The sequence below is a fragment of the Oryza glaberrima genome, chromosome 9, assembly GCF_000147395.1.
Source record: "Oryza glaberrima chromosome 9, OglaRS2, whole genome shotgun sequence".
In the NCBI taxonomy this organism is placed as follows: domain Eukaryota; kingdom Viridiplantae; phylum Streptophyta; class Magnoliopsida; order Poales; family Poaceae; genus Oryza; species Oryza glaberrima.
This window is the reverse complement of record NC_068334.1, coordinates 2,790,619-2,811,019: the sequence shown is the minus strand read 5'-3', so window position 1 is coordinate 2,811,019 and position 20,401 is coordinate 2,790,619. Positions and strand designations below refer to the sequence as shown.

Below are 20,401 nucleotides of genomic sequence, written 5' to 3'. Positions count from 1 at the left end.
CGGCGCACGCGGGGAGGGCCGAGTGGGCCGCGGGGGAGAGGAGAGAGGGGGAGGGAGATGGGCCGAATTCGGCCCATTAGAGGGGAGAGGGTGATTTTTAGGGTTTTCTTTTTATAAAACCTTTTTAACTTTGTTTATTTCTTAATAATTATTATTTGTGCTCTGAAAATTCCACTAAAATTTATTTACACATTTTAGGCTTTTAGGAAATATACAAAAATCCTCCAAGCCCTATTTGACTTTTAACTTTGCACATTTTAATTTTTGAAGGCTTTCACAAGCATTTTAATTATTCTAGGCATAATTTAGAGGATGTATTTTAGGGTCGATTTGGGACGCGACACATACTCTTTCATTAGAGTAGCTTGGAGGTACCAACGAGAGATAGAAATGCTTGCTCAATCACATCGAGTTAGTGATTAGAACACTGATTTGACGGTGTCATGGAGCTTCTAGGTCCATTATAATTTCTACATTGAATGTATATGTCAGATATACTCTAGATTTAGCAAACTTCTAGTTCACGATGTCAGTCATCTTTAATTAAAATTCCCGCAAATAATTCCAATATATTTTATGCAATTCTATATATTTTACCGCAAAGATATTAATTAAAAATAATAAAAGCATACAAATAATAAATAATCATAAATGTGATAAATAAATTTCATAATCATAAATAACAGAAATATAATTTCAGTGGATTTTGCAAATTTATAATGCCATTCAAACAAATATTCCAAATACATAGGGTGATTTGTGTATTTTCTAGAAATTTCAGGGTTTAAAATGCAAAGTTTCCAATGCAGAGGAATATGCGATTAATTTTCGGAAACCACAGGGGCCTTTTTGCAAATCCTCTAGAGATTCTTTCTTTACCTCCTTTTCTTTCCTTCTCCCTTGTCTTTCCTTTTCTTTCCCCTTCCTCCCCTGATGGCGCCGGCGGGTGCACTGGCCGGTCGGGCGGCCGGTGGCGGCGCGGCGGGTGCAGAGACTGGTGAGGCACTGCGGCCAGCCGTGGGCGTCGCGGCCGGGCGACGGCAAGGACAAGGTCGTGCGGCGGCTCGGTGCGATGCGGAGGTTGGCATGGCATGGTGGGGCTATGCGGCAGCGCGGGGCTCGGTCGTGCGGCGGCCAGGGGTCACCTCCCCCCTCCTCTCCACCTGTCTCTTGTCACTGCCTCCACAGGTTCAAAGATTAGGCTATTTTTAGGGAATTTTTGGATTTGCTTTTTATCTTGAGTTCTTGTTTTTCCCTTGTTTTGTTATGCATCCGATTTGATTGTATTGAAGCTGTGAAACACTGATTTTAAAAGGTGCTTGTGTAAGGTTGGATTCTTATGCTGATTCTTTTGTTATGACTTGGTTTCCATTGTCCGATTCTGAGGATGCAAAGTAACGATTTGGTGGAGAGACGGGTGCAACGCCTAACGGATGAACGCGAAAGTGACAAACAAAAAATGGACGGTGACGATTGAAAATTACGAATCTTTTAATTAGTTAAGATTAGGATATTTAAATTACATTTAATAACGAAACAAGTTATAATAAATGGTACGTACATAATTTTTCAGATTAAGACAAATCGTTAAGAATTATGATATTCTTAAAACCTAATTTATACTAATTTAAATAATTCCGTATATTTAAACTATAGAATTAGTAATTCATTATAAGGATCATTAAGATACTTACCAAGGCCTCCTTCAGAATGTGAGTGTAGGATCGAATATAAGAACCAACCCTACCAGAGAGATGAATGGTAGGAACACCAAAGCACAGTATTAGATCTTTTTATGGAGAAATAATTCCAATCTTTTTTGGAATTAAAATATTACCCTAAACTTGACGAAGTTGTGCCGTTCACACTATTAGATCGCTGTTGGTTCGACCGCAGTACTCTCGCCGGTCTGACTCCCTGCACATCGCCGATCTAACCGCCAATTGGACCACCTCCATGTCGCTGGTTAGACCGCATAAAAACTCTGGTAAAACCAACTCTCTTCCGGAGTTTGCTAGGTCAGACCGATCACACCCCTCCAGTCTGACTGGCCTCCCAGTTCGATCACACATCATAGTCCGAAAACACTACTCATCGTATTTTCAAATAAACACCCACCTTTAACAATTGTATATTAAATCAACATCTTGATTCTACAGTGGGATTAGAGGAATTTTAAGAAAATTGAACTAATTCAAATGAAAATCCTTGCTATAAAATTCATGCGTTCAAGGAGGCATAAACTAAAGATACCCTCGTCAACGTGGTCTGGCCATTGTACTCATGTTCAAAGGGGGAAATTTAACTATTTGCCACTCTTGTGACATGGCAATTAACGATTTGCCACACCCTATCAATGACATGTAGGTCCTCATGTGTCTATGACATGTGGGCCTAGTGAAAAATCATTAAGCACTATTCGTAAGAGTGGCAAATAGTTAAAAGCCCCGTTAAAAGGAGCTTGTGTACTAGCTAATGGTTACACTTAAAAAAAAATTGGCTCGCAGGATTGGTAAGCCCATGCGGTACATTATCTTTACGAAACGGATAGCTTTACAAACAACAAAACTATCAGCTATGATCTATTGTTTCCACAACGTCCAAGTTACAAACCAAACACCCCTAAACAGGGTAAATCGATGAAACCATAAAAACAGGTAAATCGTGACTGTGCGCGGGCATCACATACAAGATAAAACATTCTCCACTGCTAGACAACAAAATTACATGGCTCTAGCCAGTATCACAGGAGAAATATTACATTTTGTCTTCTCTTGTTCACACGGATCACAAAATTACACCCAATCTTAAGATGTGCACAAAGGAAGGTATGATGAAGTCAGTAAGTAAAGAGGTGCCTCTAAGAACAAAGAGAAAGAAAAAGGAGCAGCTACAAGGCGTATTTCCCAGGCTATTGCGTGCTTGCACTCTTTAATGTTCAAACCACTTGATCGAACAAGCAGGCATAAAATCTGCAGCTCATGTCTTTATGCGCACAACAAAAGAACCTGCAATATTTCACATAATAGTCATAGCTGCAAAAGGCAGAGGGAATTTATGGTACAAAACTACAAATGGAGAAATATGTTATAATTCTCAAAACTGCAAACATCAACGAATAGTTTAACCTAGAGTCATGTACTCCCTCCATTCCATACTACTATAAGACATTTTAGTTTTGTTATAAGTCAAACTTCTCAAACCTTGACCAAGTTTATAGAAAAATATGGGCCTGTGTTTGTATTGATACCCTACCAAAATGTTGTAGGGTAAAGAGTCGAAAATGTTGATTAGGATTGAAGCTAAAATATACCCATAAGACACAAGTTCATGGGCAAAGCCAAATTTATGACAAAGGTAGTGTTTTAATAGAGGTGTTTGGTTTGCTACCCTACCAAAATTTTGGTAGGTAGCAATCCAAATTGGCCCTATATTAACATCTACACTACTCTCTCCATCCCATTATACCAGACGCAACTGCTTTTTTCAAAAGTCCCAGAATACAGGGCAGCAACGGCAGCTGCACCTTCTTGACTCCTGTAATTTCTGTTCATGCGCATGCATGCACTAGCTATTCTTTGGTTTCCTTTGGTTGTTTAAAGCCTCTAGTTCTGCAGCATCCATCTCACAAGTTACATGAGCTTCCTTGGTCTTTGCGTACAAAGCAGTTGCGCCTTGTTTAATGGGATGGAGTACCCAATTAATGCACTATCAATACATATTTCATGGTGGATTTCAATGAAATTAAATTGATGTTTTAGATGTTAGTGCATTTTTCTATAACTTGGTCAGAGTTAGAGATGTTCACCTAGGACAAAACTAAAATGCCTTAAATTTGGAATGGAGTTATATTTATTACGGCCCTTTCCCCCTAGGGGATTTCAAATATTCATTGTACGAATATTACTTCCACATTTCAATGAACAAAATGAATTTCTCTTTCAGCTCAATACATATAAGCTGTGGACTGAAAAAAAAATCCCATTAAAAAGAGTACAGAAACAAAAAGACCATGACAAGAAGAATATCTCTACAAACATTTGAACAACCTTCTAGGAAAGGCAAACGGAAATAGATACTATTTTTTTTAACAGATCAGCAGAAAGGATTTAGTCGAGGAATAGGAAGAGAATCCCCTTGCACCCTTAGCAAGGAGCTCCCCAAACAGTTCACTAAGTAAGCAGGCTCCAAGCAGCCAAATAACGCTAAAGAAGGGAGGCATGTCCAGTGGTCCATAAGAATGGCAGGTGGGATACTTATTTTTTGTCGATGCCACATACGGTGCATATGGAAGACTTTGTTTGCTGCGTGAACTGGATCTGGATGAAATCAAAATCATCTAGAAAGATACTAGCTGCTTCTTCCTGACATATCTATCCTAAGCAGCTAAGCTGGAACTTGCTACCTGATCAGGTGGTCTCAAAATTCTCTGCTTGGTTTTGATGATTGGGGCATCAATGATGGCCACATGAGAGTGCTTTTGAATATGCTTGTGTGATCAAGTGATAAGGTTATTCAATCTGAGATACTAAATATCCACAATGAAAATCTTATCCATCATATTCACCAAAAGATTTTTCACCAAATAATTTCTCATATGGAGACACTCATGTTGAGCATTATCTGATCTGATTTTCTTAATTCAAGTACTGGCCCAGCCTTTTTTAACAGCAATGAGCATGACTATACTATTCAACATTTGACAAGTAGTATTTTAATTTTTTTAGTTAGTAGGAAAGAATAATACTATAACATTTATCATTCAAAATACTTTAATATTTTTCCCTTGAGGTATTCCATGTTTAATGAGTTTGAAAAATAAAGCTAATGGCAGTAATTATATGAAAACAGAAGGAGTACCATCCAGTGCATTTTGCAACCTCATGGAGTTGCATGCAAAGTAAAGGTCATGAAAAGGAGTAGTGCAACTCACATGCTGGAAGGTTGGACATGTCTGCAGTGACAGAACACGAAATACCCAAATTGGTCAAGGCACCTCTTATTATCCCGCATGGAAAGTACAGAAGCATGCTTGTTGTTTGGGCTGCGCTATCCCCTAGTGTTGCAGAGTCATTGTCAGTTGCATCCATGCTCTCTACAGATGGATCTATAGAAACACGAGTAAGCCACCGGAAACGGTTATCTTGAAGAACAAATGTTCCCTGCATATAGGGAAGTCAAGTAACATCAGTTCTGTCACAAGCGCAAAATAAGGTACGAATTTTAAATTCATTACCCTATGATTAGTTTTAAGATTGTCAATCTGCTTCTTGAATAGCTCTGACCAAAAGTCTTTGCAGATAAATTTGATTGCTTCAAGATGATCACTAAATCGAGGGCGCTCCATGGTATATCTGATTTTGAACAGAAATTATGGTTAATCGCAGCACTACAAGGAGTGGAGGTAAGAACCCAATACACATATGCAATTCAGACAGCAGTTACATTTGTGCTCAAGAATATGATACTTCAGGAAACAATCAATAAATGACTGAGGGCAATAAAAACATACAAAATTTAATTAGCAATTAAAATGAAACTTCCATTATATAAACAATTGCAAACACATTTCTGAAAAAAGTAAAATAAAAGGAGAATAAACTATAACTAAAATTGCTAAGTAGCATTTTTGTTTTGTAAATAATTACAAACATCATAAACATTTGTAAATGATTAATACGGGTTGAACCTTTTTTATAGTTAGCTTCAAAATTCTTTGCTCAAGAAATTAGTCATAAACAAGCACCCAATCATCGATCAAACATACCCTATCCTTTTAACTAAGGATGTCAATGGTTACTGAAGGAATATAGGATTTTCGTAATAATGAGCATACATATTGCACGAGAAAATGTCCATACGATAAAATGTAAGCATTATTAAACTCTGTCGCATATGAATCAAAGTATCGGTACAAAGGTTCTTCAATCAACTGTTTCAGCTCATTGAGTCCTTTGAAGTTCCCGCACACACACACACAAAAGTTTAGGAAATATATCATCAATTTCAAGAAGAATGCCGGGGAGTAATTAACTCCAGAATGATCTATGTTATCTAGATCTCCAAGGCTATATGAGATGAACCTATCCAGTACCCACCATATTTGAGGATATACTGCAGTTCAAAGTGATAACATTTTCGGATCCCTACACTGAAAGCCAGGTATGCAGTAAAAAAGAGTTGTACTTGTTTAAATAAAAATATATACTCCGTATGGCTGTAATCATGTGATATATTTTTTACCCTGTCTGACAGAACATTGGTGCTGGCGGCATCCAGTTATGCGATCTATTAATAAAGGCTGATACAACAGTACCAGTCAAGAGAATAGATAAACTGTCTAGAATTACAAATTTGTATACACATCAGTAAACGGTTAAACAAGTGACCTGTTCGAAATACTAGACATGTACTGAAGTTAAAACTTATGGAATGAACATTTGGAATTGTGGAATATATATGGTGGGTTAATTGGATCTATGCCACTGTAAATTTCGCAGTTTGGAAATATACCATTATTATTCATCTATTTGAAATCATGCCATTACAATTTTACAAGTGTTAAGAGATATGCCGCTATATACCCTTTCACAGCATTTTTTCAGTTCTGACATATGCCATTACCATTCAACTATTAAGAGCTATGCCATTACAATTTTCCAGGTATTGAAAATATACCACTACATACCCCTTCAATGTGTTTAACAAAATTCTTAGACCAAAATGCCCTCCTCTTCTTCCTTGGTGTCCTTCCATCTCTCCTGTACATCTTCTTTCTCTCAATTCTTGCTGCAAGTTCAGTGCAAGGGGTTGCCGATTGGGACAGGCTGGCTCGAGTCGGCTGTGCCAAAGATGGCGTTGGGTTCAGGCTCATCGGATCTGGATGCCGCAGCACCTAGTCCGAGCCAACCGCCATTGCTCGATGGTGTTGGTCCCGGTGGCGCCGGCCACCAGCCCCATATACACGAAACTGCAGCAGCTGGTCAGAGCTACCCGACCTGTCTGCTGTTCATCTTCTTCTTCTTCCCATTTCTTGCACATGGTTGGTTTCCTGCTGTTGAAGGACGTACTGGTAGTCTGGTAGTTGGTTGCTTGCTGCTCGGCAGAAGCTAGTGGAATGGATTTTGGGATGTTTGACCAACTCAATTAGGCACATAAAAAAGGATGTTCAGTTTGAGATTACACATGAAAAAGGTCACTCTGTCAGATCATGGACAGCGTGTGCCCATCGACGACCACGTGCCATGGTGAAGTCGCCGCAGGCGAACAACACCAGCAGCACCTTCCACAACGATGCGCCGACGACGAGCTCCGCTCCTTGGTTGGCCGGCGAAGGGAATAAGAGGAACTAGATGGCGCAGCACAACACTGGCATCATGGCCGACAGAGGAAATGAGAAGGAAGAAGACAAGTTGCCAGATTCAGATCCGGAAGGGGAAAAATAGGAGGAAGAAGATTAACAGGACTACAGGAGATGGGATGAGACAAAGGAAGAAGATGAGGGCATTTTGGTCTAAAAATTTTGTGAAACACATCAAAGGGGTATGTAGTGATATATTTCCACACCTGAAAAATTGTAATGGTATGACTCTGAATAGTTGAATAGTAATTGCATACGTCAAAACTAAAAAATTTATAATGGCATGGATCCAATTAACCCTGAGTTTTTAGGACCAAATTGTCCCTTTCTTCTACCCTCATCTACTTATTTTCCCCCAATCTCCTGTAGTCCAGCTTAACAAACTCTGACGAAATTGTGTAGCCGGCCACGGTGCTGGACTGCACGGCGAGGACTGCAGTCTCGGCAGAGTTCAGAGAGGCTGCCGGCAGCAGTTGGTCCGTTCACGTCGACGACGGTGTGCTAGAAAGGCTGTTGTAGACGGCAAGAGCGTTTGCCACATTGTTGGAGGCGTGATCCGGTTGAGGTGCTGTGCCCTACCATACGACACAGCATATAGGAACTAGCCTGTATACACATACACTCCTACCTGGCATGGTTCAGTCACTGAATACTTGCAGCAAATGCATGTCCCGTACGTCTCTGCATATACACAATGACACACTACATAGGCCAACGGATGTTGTACGTTTCTGCACGACATTACTGAATCCTAGCTTAAATGAGTGCAAGCAAGCTCTCACAACTCTATGCCACTCTCCTTCAGCTCCATCGGCAGCAGTGTCCTGCGCGGCGGCTCTTCCAGCGCTGCAGCCTGCGGCATGAGCTGCTGAGCTCATACGAGTTCGTCGGCTGGAAGAGAGGAGAGAGGGGAAGGAAGAAGGAAGAAGAGGGGGTAATTTGGTCTTAAAAAACAAAAAATGTTATGAAAAGGTCTGTAGTGATAATACTTATGAAATTGCAATGGCAATGGTACCAAATAGTAATGGTATTTTTCTAAACCGTGAAATTTATAATAGCGGATCCAATTAACCCAAATTTTGATTGTAGGCAAGGCCCTGCACTCCTGCTCCCAAAGACAAGAAGTGCTTCGCGATCAAGTCTAAGGCTCGATATTGTTGCGAAATCTGATTAATAAGCCCTTATTTAGGGCGACTAAAAGCAACATTTCAAAATTTATCGGAGTCAGCAAGAACCGATAGCGACTGCCGACTGAGAAGATCTGAGGCCCTCGTCGGCGGACTCGCCGGAAAGATCGGGGGAGGGGCGCAGCAGCAGATCCATCCAGCAAGAGAGAGAGAGAGAGATTCGTTTACCTCTCCGTGAGCTGGTGGCCGACCTGGAAGCCGATGGCCTCGATGCGGCGGGCGGCGAGCTCCGGCTTGGCGGCGTAGAAGCGGCCGCAGTAGGCCGCCACCATCTCCATCACCACCCCGTCGACACAGCTCTCCGCAACCTCCCGCACCATCCCTCCTCCTCCTCCTCCGCCAATAAGAGGGTGCGAGAGAGAGGAAAGATCTAGGCAGCGCGCGGAGGGGTAGTGGAAGCTGGATGGACGAATCGAGGTCCCGTCGCACGAACCCACGCCTTCTCCCGTCAGGTCCGGACGATCTTATCAAGCCACAATCCCTCGCACGCACGCACTTGATAGGATCGGATTTGTACCTGAACCCTATAATAGGATCTGATTTGTACCTGAACCCTATAATTTGTATCTGCAATTACGTATAGTCCCATCATAACAAAAAAAAGAGAAAATTTCTTTTGAAGTCCCAAAATTTGATTTTGATTTATTCCATGCCCTCCCGTCAGTTTATTATTAGTTGACCGTCTAATTTTTACAAAAAATATTATTATTACACATGGATAAACATTAAAATTTATGAATTATATTATTGAAATGTAAAAGTTTATTACATAAGACTATTATAGTTATAAGTTTATTGTGCGACACATTATTTATCACAAATTTTTTTAGATAATGAAAGAAAAACAATATGTATTTATTTTATTTATTAAAAAGTTCTACAAAATGAGGAGTATTCAAGATGGGTCTAATAATGCTCACAATTCTTTTTTACGGATGCTCCTCATTTTTTATGACGTTCGCAATAAAAAGTCATTATCCTATTAAAATATTAAATAAAAATTTCAATTTATTACATTTTTATTTTCAAATTTTATGTTAACATTTCCTGCACTAATTATTTAGTCTCATTAGTTTCATAAAATGCACATACTAAGCATTCAAATAAAATTTTAAATTTAATTTTCAATTGTTTTTTAAGTTTATATTCAAACCTACATCGTCACGGGATAAACGATATTTGCAAACAAACTTAACAGTGAAATGAAAGAAAATATAACAGTATGATCATAGAAGGATCAAGTTAAAATTTTAGTGGTATAGAAGGGATCAGATAAATATTAGGGATATGAGCAGGATTGAGTGAGTTTCCAATGATATACAGGGAATTTACTAAAAATGCTATAGCCGTTTGATCGTTCCTCATCTCAAATATCAGCCATCAGATACAATATGATTCCTGCTAACGCTAGGCCCATTTTGCACATTAACCACTGTTGGTGAAATGAGAACTAGGTACCCATTTCCTTGGGGACCCGAGGTTATATTCTCGTCACATAAAGAAAACATTGTTTAGCTATTATTTAAAATAACCGCGTGGCAGGGCAGGGGTGGCAGGGCAGGGGTTCGCGGTCAGGAGCTACTCTGCTTAGAGTCCCGAAGGCCCCCATGCCCCTCTATATCACACACCCCTCTTTCCAAGGGTTGAAACGTACAAAATTTATATATATCTAAGGTTTACATCTCAAAATAACAAGTCAGGGAGGCGCCCCACTCCGCCCTCTCCGTGCACCTGATGCACCCCACTACCCGGAACCACCTCCACCACTCTCGCCGCACGTGGTTCTCCTCAAAATCGGCGGGATTCGATTTTCGAATCCGACCGTCGTCTCTCTCTCTCCCATGTCCGTCGCAAAATCTGCCCCCTACTTGCCACATCCGAGCCCCACCGCTATATAAATGATACATGTGCTCCCCTCCTCTGTTTCCCTCTTTCGTCGCTTGCTCCCGTGCCCTAAATCGCGCCCACACCGTCACTCCCGCCGCTGTCGTCTCCAGCCATCGCTAGCTGCGCCAAGCCGCGCTGTCGCCTCCATCGGGTTCGCGAGGTCGAGAGCTACCTCAGCCGTCGTTCCCCCGTCGTCTTCCACCGCCGGAACCGTCCTCCCTCGGTTCGCCGATGAGCTCTGCATGCCCACCGTCTACGGCTGGCAATGCTTGCCGCCGTGGCCTCTCTCTCTCTCTCTCTCTCCCTCCCTCTAACCCCTCTCATCTCCTTCCCAAGGTTGCTCCGGAGCCCGTTCGCCCCTTGCCGCCTTCGTTGTCGTCCACTCCGCATCGGTCGCTGTCGTCGTCGGTGAGGCCCTCCTCTTTTCCTCCTCTCTCTCCTTGCCACATCGCTGCTCTCCGGTGGGCGCCGCCGCCACTCGCCGCTCGCTCCCGTGCCGCCATCACCTAGCCGGCTCGTCCCGAGCCGAGCCCCTATCCCCGTGGACCGGCAATGGACTGTCGCGGTGGTCCCGTTCCACAGTGGACCGGGCGTTGTGTCACTGATGGATGGGACCCGCATGTCGGTGCTGCCTCTCCCCTTGCTGACATCAACATCCGGCTTTAATACGCAGTAATTGATTAAGGATTGTTCTGTTTATAGTAAAAACATAGTGAATCTTCTAAATTTCATATCTAATTCATCCGAGCTTCGTTTAAGTCCATTCAAGTCTCAGTAAATTCATAAAAATGCCTAGAATCCATTAAAAGTGGTTTGTTTCCTGTTTCAGTAGTCTTATAGCCCGTTTTGCTTATGTGCTTTGTTTGTCGCTTAGATTCCGGTAGTTTCGACGCTCTCGTCTATTATGAAGTGGTTGCAGAGGTTCTAGCAGCACAGGAGCAAGGCAAGTCATGCATCCCTCATTGAACATATTATACCTATATTGCAAACATCTTGCTTTCTATTTAAATTGCATTATTTTACATTGTCATGTGGATGGTTCCTATTACTCAGCCATATGTTGTTTACCACATGCCTTTGATAAATTGGGATCTAATATGATGCTTAGCCATGCTTAGATCAACTAGCTCACTATGGGGAAAATACCATGGTGGCTATGATCATGATCTTTCTTCAGTAGTTCAAGACGCCCGGTCGCTGTGCCCCGGGGGTGGCGCGGCTGGCGAAACAAGCCGCGCCACCTCCACCCCTCTCCTCCCCTCCCCCGTCTCGCCGCTGCCGGCAAAGCCAGGTGGCTGCAAGGACAGCGGCGGCGGGCTCTCTCTCCCTCGCTCGCGGTCAAGGCGGTCGGGGTGCCAGCAAGATGGAGCTCAGGGCAAGGCGCCAACACCGAGGAAGATCCGATGGCAGTTTCCAGATCCGGCGCCGGAATGCACGGATCCGGTCCCCCTATGGTCGGATCTGTTGCTCCGGGCAGCGGAGAGCCGGGTCGTCGAGTTGGCGGGGTCGGCGGCGTGGAGTTGGCAGCGTCAGCTGAGTGGAGGTTGTGGATGGAGTTGGCGGCCTCGGCGATGCGGAGTTGGCGGCAGTAGGTAGCGGAGGCACGGGTGGCCGTAGCAGGCACAAAGGCACTGCTGTTGTGCCCAGCGGCAGGCTGTGGCAGGCCGGCGGCTCGAGGCGGGTCGCCGATGCGAGCGGGCCGGTGAGTGGACGTCGGTGGCGGGCGTCGGAGGCTGTTGGATCCGGAGAAGCTACGAAGGTGGAGGACGGCATGCTTGCGGTGGCCTTCTTCACGGCGATGGGGTGGCGATGACGGCGCGGTTGGTGGTGGAGCGACAACGGCGGTGGCGGAGCCCAGGAGGCGGAGGACTGGGGCTGCGGCGGCTGTGGCTGTGGTTGCTGTGGCGACCGTGGCCGTGGCTGTGGCGGGAGGAGGCACGGCGGTCTCGGATGGCTAGCCAGGGGCGTGGCAGACGGCTGCATCTGGCTGGCGCGCAGCAATTGGAGGAGGGGTCGAAGGCCGGCTCGGCGCAGAGAGGCACAACGTGAGGAGGTGCGGCCAGCAGCTGTGGAGGCCAGTTTGGCGCCTGAGGCGCGGCCGGTGGCAGGAGGTCGGCTTGGCACAATGAGGTGCGTCCGGCAGTGGAGGAGACCGATGTGGCACGATGAGGCACTGTTGGTGGTGGAGGAGGCGACCACGGTATGAGGAGGAGCTGCTGGTGGGTGTGGCGCGGTCTACGGCGCATGACGGCTGGCCGGCGGGGGCGCCAGTGGAGGGGTCCCACATGTCGGTAGAGGTTGGGTGGTGGTGGAGCATTGGTGCGTCAGCCATGGACTCGTAGGTGGTGAGCGGCTTTTGAAATCCCAGCCCGGCCTTTGCCGGACTGACAACGATGGCGCTCGAGTGTCATTCCCCCTCCTAAGGGCGTTGTCATGCCGTCTCACCCCTCAAGGGTGGTTGCCGGGCGAAAGCCCAGTCTTGGCTCTTTTGAGACCTTGATGGATGGCGGCGGCGGTTTTCCATCACTTCTCTCGTTGGAGACATCGTTTAGGTATCCCCTTGTCGAAATCACTCGAGCAATCGGCGCAAGCACGCTCTAGATTCTCATCCTCTTGTGGCGGCGTCCTAGTTTCTACAAGTTGGCCACGTCGGAGGGCCTAGCGGGGACATGGCAATTAAGGACCGGTTCGTGGGTTACGCTGGAAGAATTACCGTGCTTACCACAAGCCAGTGCGGTCAATGGCTGGGCTTGTAGTGTAGCTTTTCCCTAGCTGACGTACCACCGGAAGGGTGAGCGTGATGGACTTTGGATGGGCCATGTGATGGCTTTTGCGGCTTCCGGATTCACCTAGGCACAGGATGGGGTAGCCCGCCATGGTTATAAAGGTGGTGGCAAAACCTGAAGTGGGTATGATTGGTTAGGGAGGGTTATGCGATGGGTCCTGTCACAGTCTCTTTCTGGTATATCATGGTGGCATGTCAGCGCACGGAAACGTGTCGTGGGGCTGTGTCTTGTGGGTACAGTTGTACACCTCTAATCAGAGTAAAACTATTCGGATAGTTGTGCCCGCGGTTATGGGAGATCAACCAGACTCACCGTGATTAGTCTCACCCTTAATAATTCGACTTAAATGGAACTGGTTTAGTTCAGGTGGTTGGTTGGGCCTGTTGTAATGTTGTGTAGCGTTTGACATAGATGATTAATATTGCTTAATTTACTTTAGTAGTTTTCCTACTTTCAACTTCTGCTTTTAAGCGCTTTATGCAAATAACCCCTAGCCTCCTTTGGAATTACCTTGCATCATACCTCCTCTTGGTATGACTTGCTGAGTACATTAGGTAGTATTCAGTCTTGCTCTATCTTCCCTACCTCAGAGGCAGAGTACTTTTCAGATGAAGGTTACTCGGAGAAGTAGGCTCGTCGTTGCCGTTAAGGATGCATATAGAGTGAGAGTGGAGTCGTCACGTTGCGAGCGTCAAGTAATCTAGTTTAGCTTGCTTTTAATTTCATTCCATATGTAAAACTTTATTATGTTTGTAAGACGTGGATATGTGTATCAATTTTGTCGTTTGTGTACCCTGGCCGGTCCTGGACAGGGGTTCCAATGAACATTCTGCTTGGGGATTTTGGTTCATGAATTTCTAGGCGTAACAAGTTGGTATCAGCACTGACCTTGTATAAACTCTTCATCACAAAGCACATGCGTCCAAAGGTGGTGTCTATTAACGGTGAAATTTGCTAAGCTCCAAAGTCATGATCGGTCTCGAGTCATTATCGGCTTTAGAGTCCTAGAATCGGCTGATGGGAATTATCAAGTCGCCAATAGTCGGATTCTTACTATATTCGGTTAAGGAAATTAATCTATTAAAGGAAACTTATCCAGAAGTGACCGAGTTCAAGGAGGATGCGGCATGGCAGTTTATCTATTAATTAGGAAGAGTTTGTTAGTTTAGTTTTATCTTTAGGAAACTGTGTTTAGTGTCCAATAAGGACTTTATGTTTTCCTTTTATCTTTAGGAAAGTTTCTTTCTTGTCCGAGAAGGACTAGTATCTACCTATGGGTATAAATATGTACACCTGGGGTCATTGTAAACTATTCACAGATCAATACAACTACTCTCGGCGCATCTCCACCCTCTTTACCGAGGTTTTTACTTATCGCGGCGGAACTTGGCACCAGATGCAGGGTTTGCATCGGTTTTCGATCTCCGGCGAAGGGGTAAGTCCTACGTTCCGCCAGCCCCTGGCAATTGTATTGGCTACATTGGCGTTATTCAAGGTTGCATCAGCACATTCGACCTCTTGGATTGCTCTGGTTTAGTTGATATATTTTCCTACCTATTTATCATATATCTTAGTTAATCTAGTTAAGCATCTTAATTTGATCATATCAGCTGAGATTCGTTTTAGGGGTTTATGTTGATATCGGCTAAATTATCTTGCTAGATTAGATTAACTAAGGTATCTACCACCCTGAAAATCAGTCAAGGGCTTGATTGTCTAGATATTATGTTTCTTTTCATACTTAGTGCTACATCAGTTAAGTTTGATCTACTAAGTCGTGTTTAGACCCTAATCTCTACCCTGCTTTTTTATTGTCAATAAGGGTTTCATCGGGGTTTCAGCCGTTGAGGTATCTAGATGTCGCATTGGCTTGTAAGGATTACATACAAGTTTGGTTTAGCCGATCGCAACACATGTTTCACTATTTATCTAATCTCGTGGATTTTATGACATCGGACCTTCAGCCGATTCATGCTTTAACCTTCGATTCGTTGCTTATTCTATCATATCATTGTTAGCCAATTGGTTTCTACTGGATTATATTTTATTTATCATCATCAGCCGATTGTCTTTATATCATTATTTACATCAAGTGTCAGACTCTACATCAAGCATATAGCCATTAGCTCAAAACCCTATCGCTATCGGCTGGTATCGGAATCGGCTGGAATTACTCTATCGGCTTGTCGGCCAATCGGCTCATTGATTTTCTATTTGTATATCTTGTCACTTGCAGGATCAAAGCCATGCCCGCATCTCATCAACCTTTAGACCTACATTGGAGCTAAGAAAATCTCCCAGGTCGTTGTGTTCGTTGACTTAGTTCGCGCCAACACAGTTCCGGAACCATTGGCCAAGCGCGGATTTTTCGTCAACTGTGTCGTTCTCCTCAGACGGTGACTTGAAGGTGCTGACGTCAGCAGAACTGCCATGACGAGGGTGGTAGTGGTAAGCAGTGTTGTGGAGGTTATGGTCATGCAGCTCCCTTATCCTGGCCATCATCATGTAAGCGGCCCTCTGACAAGCATGCTTGAAGGTGCCTCCTATTGTTTTCACCACCATGTTGGGTAGAACGGTAGGAATGTCGTGAACCTCCAAGTGAACCTAGTGTGGGAGCTCGCCATTGAGCGGACAGTTAGAACCACAAACGATAGCCGATCGGCTAGAAAGTTGATGACGTATTGTCTTTAAACTAGCCGATGCAATTAAACAGGATCGACTGTTAGGTGTGATGTTAAAATAATACAAGTAAACCCTAAGTATGATGTATTGGCTGTAGAGGCAAACAATCATCTAATCTCGAAGTCAATCTTTTTTGAATCATAGGCAAAAGGTATAGATCAGACTTATAGAGACAATATGGATTGTATATAAATCAGATTGACCATCTTTAGAGATTAGATGTGTTTATATCATAGCCAATAGAACAATACTTAGATAGACACTAAAGTGGAGGAGAATCAACATCAACTCAGACGATAAATCAATTGGACGATGTCGAGAACCAGACTTGTGTATGAATGGGCCAAGAACTCAGAATTGACACGATAAATTGGGCCAAAATTCACAAGTTTGCGGAGAAGAATAACGGAGAAGGCCGCCAGCCGGAATTGGGCTGGATTGGGCCAGCCCCAGGTTCGGCCGAACCTGGTGGTTCGGCCGAACCTCCCTTGCCTCCGTTGGATCCAGGTTTTGGCTGGACGGTTGAGATGAAACCCCAATGACGGTTGGAGGGTACGTATTACCGACCATTCCAACCGTCACAACCGTCATAGTTCAGTTATAAAAGGACTTCACCTTCTCACTTCACTCACACTCCTCAAGCAATAGCTCTCTCATTTCTCTCAAGTTTAGTTTAGTAGTATCTAGCTAGTGGAATAGGAATAGAGTAGAAATCAGGAGTCCGGAAGCCTTCGGAAGAGTTCGGGTATGGCTCTAGTAGCTTTCCTTTCCTCTTTTGTAAGCTTTGTACTTTTATTAGAATACTCTTCTAAATACATTTATGGTATTGAAATACTTTCCGAGTATATGAGTACCTAATTTACATTATGTTCATGTTATACTGAATATACGGCTAGCTTATCTGGGAGATGCTTTGGTGCGGGTATAATGTTTGCTTATGCAATTGCTCTATGTCATGACGATGATATTAGAGTAGTATATGGTAGTTTAGGCGTGGTGTTTAGATTACGGGATATCATTATTTGGGGTTATATATTGCGGATGAGAGGTGGGCCACTGATGGTGACAGCTCAGTACGGGTATTCCTCCGCGCCGATATATAATCCTATGTTAATTCCCTGGGGAGGGTATTCCTCCGTATTTAGCCCCGGTTGTATGGTCATGACGGGCTGTCGTAAGGAACTCGGCAGTCAGGGGTGGCTTCTCGAAGTACCAGGAGGGCATCGGATAAGGGGTATTAGCTAGTATATCAGTTAACTAGAATGTATGTATACTATGTATATTAGAAGTATAGGAATAGATTTTCTCTCTTTTCTTTCCACTTAGCTTAGATGATTTATTATGAGAATGAGTAGTAATGCTGGTGTGTCACTCTACCCTTGGATTATCTTAACCCCTGCTTAGAATATGATTATCACAAATAATATATAAACTTATTAGTTGAGTTCTCTCTACATGATCTTCCCACGGAATAAAATAAATACGATACCCTTGGAATACTCTCGGGTGAAATGCTACAATGGTATATCCGTGCGCTGGCGGATGAACTCTGTAACCGTAATATACTAGGAGTATTTCTGCGCCATTGTTGGGAATTATATTTCTAGTAATGACGTTAAGAAATACCAACAGCGCGCAGGGTGGAGCGGCGTGGCGGCCCCGCGGGTGCACGCACAGGGAGGCGCAGCGGCCCCGCGGCCAGCGCGCGGCGGAGAGGAGCGGCGGCTCTGTCGGCCAGCAAGCCAGCGAGCAGGGAAGCTTGGCAGCGGGATGGCGCAGCGTACAGGAAGGCAGTGAATCTGGCGCAGCGCCACGGGAAGGCGGCGGCGAAGGCTGTGGTGAGGCAGCTCCTGCACAACGCACGGGCAAGCGAGCAGCGAGCAGCATGGTGCGGCAAGCCGGCAATAGCGACACACGACAAGCAGCTCGTCCACAAATACAAACAATGCCATGTCGTTTGCTGCTTGATTTTCCTTTTATTTTCCCCATCTCATAGTATTTGTGACTTGTGACGAATTTGTGATGAATCTTTGTGCTGATGTTCTGCAACCGTGCCAATTGTGTGAAAATGCTATCAAAATTCTAAAAGAAGTTGGACAAATGTTCAAGGGTATACATGTCTTTTTATGAGTGAATTGACACAATTAACTGATGTTAACAGAATATGGGTAAACTGAAGCTTCGTTTGAAAAAAGTAAGGGCAAAAATGCAAACCCTAAAAAAAGGGTAAATCACAATTAGAATACAAAGTAGGGGTAAGAACACAGTTGCCCCAGTATATTTATCTTAAGTGATACATATATATAAAGGATAGATATAACATGTAAAGCATAATTAGATTAACTAAACATATTAAAACATCTATATTAGGTAAGATCGGCTGAGACCCCGATTCTACCCTTATTGGCAATCAAAAAGCATGCTGAGCTAGATATTCAAATCACATATTAATAGATCAAACTTAACTGATGCAGCATTAAGTATGAAAAGAAGCAATATATCTAGACAATCAAGCCATTGGCTGATTTTCAGGATACCTTAGTTAATCTATTTAACAAAAACAACTTAACCGATACCGGCAAAACCCTAGAAAAGAACTAGCCGATACATATAAAATGAACTATTGACATAGATTAACTAAGATATATATGATAAACAATGATTATATTAGTAAGATTAAAATATCTAAAGCGACATAATAACCTTAATAATACAAATCTCTGAGACAAGCATTACCTCTTGTCAGTAGATCGAAATCGATGCCCTAACCCAAAGCAAAGAACTCGTCGAAAAGAACTAAAAGAAAAGCTGGCAAAGTGCCAAGATTGTATTGAACGATTGTTGTCTTTTACATGGTTATGGGCACATATTTATACCCATAGTAAAAACTTGTCCATTATGGACATGACTCAAAGCTTTCCTAAATTACAAAAAAAATACAAACAAGTCCTTATGGCAGACTCTTGCCAAATCTTTAAGAAACCCACATTAATATACCTAATTAATAGAAATAATTGCCTATAATGGACTCTTTCCTCGCACGGCAATGTCTTGTAATCCAATCTAGGCCTGGTGCAAGCTCAGCCATACCCGTATCGGCTCATGTCACCCTATATGGGCTCAACCTAGTTCGACTCCGTTTCTACCCGATACAACCTCCAGTCGATGCACACCCGAAATTTGGGAACAATTCCATCTCCCTCCAAATCTGCCTCGATTTGTTCTTTGACTTTGAGTTTATCTCTAAATTCTGCAGTTAACACACAGCTCCAGTTTGCATTCTACTGGTGCACCCACCTCCACCACCTCCAGTAGTCCCAGCACCAACACCAGCTCCAGCTCCAGCTCCAGCTCCTTCATCTTCGCCAGTTGCAGCTCCTGCACCCGCACCCGCTCTTGTACCAGCTTCAGCCTCCACTCCAGCGCCAGTTCTCACCTTCGCTCTAGCCTCAGCTTTCCGAGGCGTAGCTAGTGGTAGCAGTAGATGGTTACCTTCTACACCCAGTGGCAACAACAACTCTAGTTCAGAGGCAGCCAATGGCAACACCAACCTGATGGACTCCAGGAGTCGCTTAGAGGAGCTGGGAGACGAGCAAAAGACTGGCTACGACTCCACCAACCGCAAGAGCCGCTCCGAGCATTAAGCTCGTTACCCTTTAGTTTACCTCTTTGCTTAGCTCGTTACCCTTTTGTTTAGCTCTTTGCGCAGTTCGTTTGCTTGTTAGTTTCCGTGTTTAGGCCTGTTCGCTTGAGGGTTAGTTGGTGGTCGATACCATGTGCCTATGGTATGGCTATCTTAATAAGGACTTGGTTGCTGTCTTTTAAGTGTTTTAAGTCAGATAAGAACAATTGCAGTTTAATTATAATGTAATAAAGCTTAGTTTCTAAGCAGTTTGTTTTTCTTTTTTTATATCCCCTTCTTGCCTATTACCCCTTCAGATGGTCAACACTAGGACTGGCAGTCGTGTAGCAGGAGATGGCAGCAATAGTGAGGAACAGACTGCTCATGTCAATGGTGTGCCAGGCAACGGCCCACCTCCACCATCGGAGAATCCAACTATCGCTCAAGTGCTGGCCAACCAGACGCAGATGATGACCATGATGATGCAGCAGGTGCATCAATAGATGCAATAGCAGACGCAGCTGTAGCAGAACCAACAGTTTGGTCCTCCTCAATCCAAGCTGCCAGAGTTTCTCTGTATCAGGCCACCTACTTTCTCAAGCACCACCAACCCAATGGAGGCAAATGACTGGCTTCATGCCATTGAGAAAAAGCTCAACCTTCTGTAGTGCAATGACCAAGAGAAGGTTGCCTTTGCCACTCACTAGCTATAAGGTCATGCTTCTTCTTGGTGGGATAACTACTTGGTTACCCGTCTAGCCGGAACAGAAGTCACTTGGGCGGAATTCTGTTGTAGCTTCAGGAAAGCTCAGGTTCCTGACGGGATAGTGGCACAGAAGAAGAGGGAGTTCCGAGCACTTAACCAAGGCAGCAGGAC

At 44.0% G+C, this 20,401-nt stretch overlaps 1 protein-coding gene across 1 annotated transcript; it reads right to left on the bottom strand.

The window, feature by feature from the left end:
• Positions 1 to 2,686: 2,686 nt before the first annotated feature.
• On the bottom strand, positions 2,687 to 9,046 carry LOC127784570 (uncharacterized). Its single transcript, XM_052311901.1, has 4 exons — positions 8,716 to 9,046; positions 5,237 to 5,354; positions 4,934 to 5,162; positions 2,687 to 3,008 (listed from the first exon to the last, which is right to left on the bottom strand). Exons 1-4 carry the CDS (start codon positions 8,865 to 8,867, stop codon positions 2,980 to 2,982), a joined length of 528 nt encoding a protein of 175 aa, XP_052167861.1. The 5' UTR covers positions 8,868 to 9,046; the 3' UTR covers positions 2,687 to 2,979.
• Between the last annotated feature and the right edge of the window lie 11,355 nt (positions 9,047 to 20,401).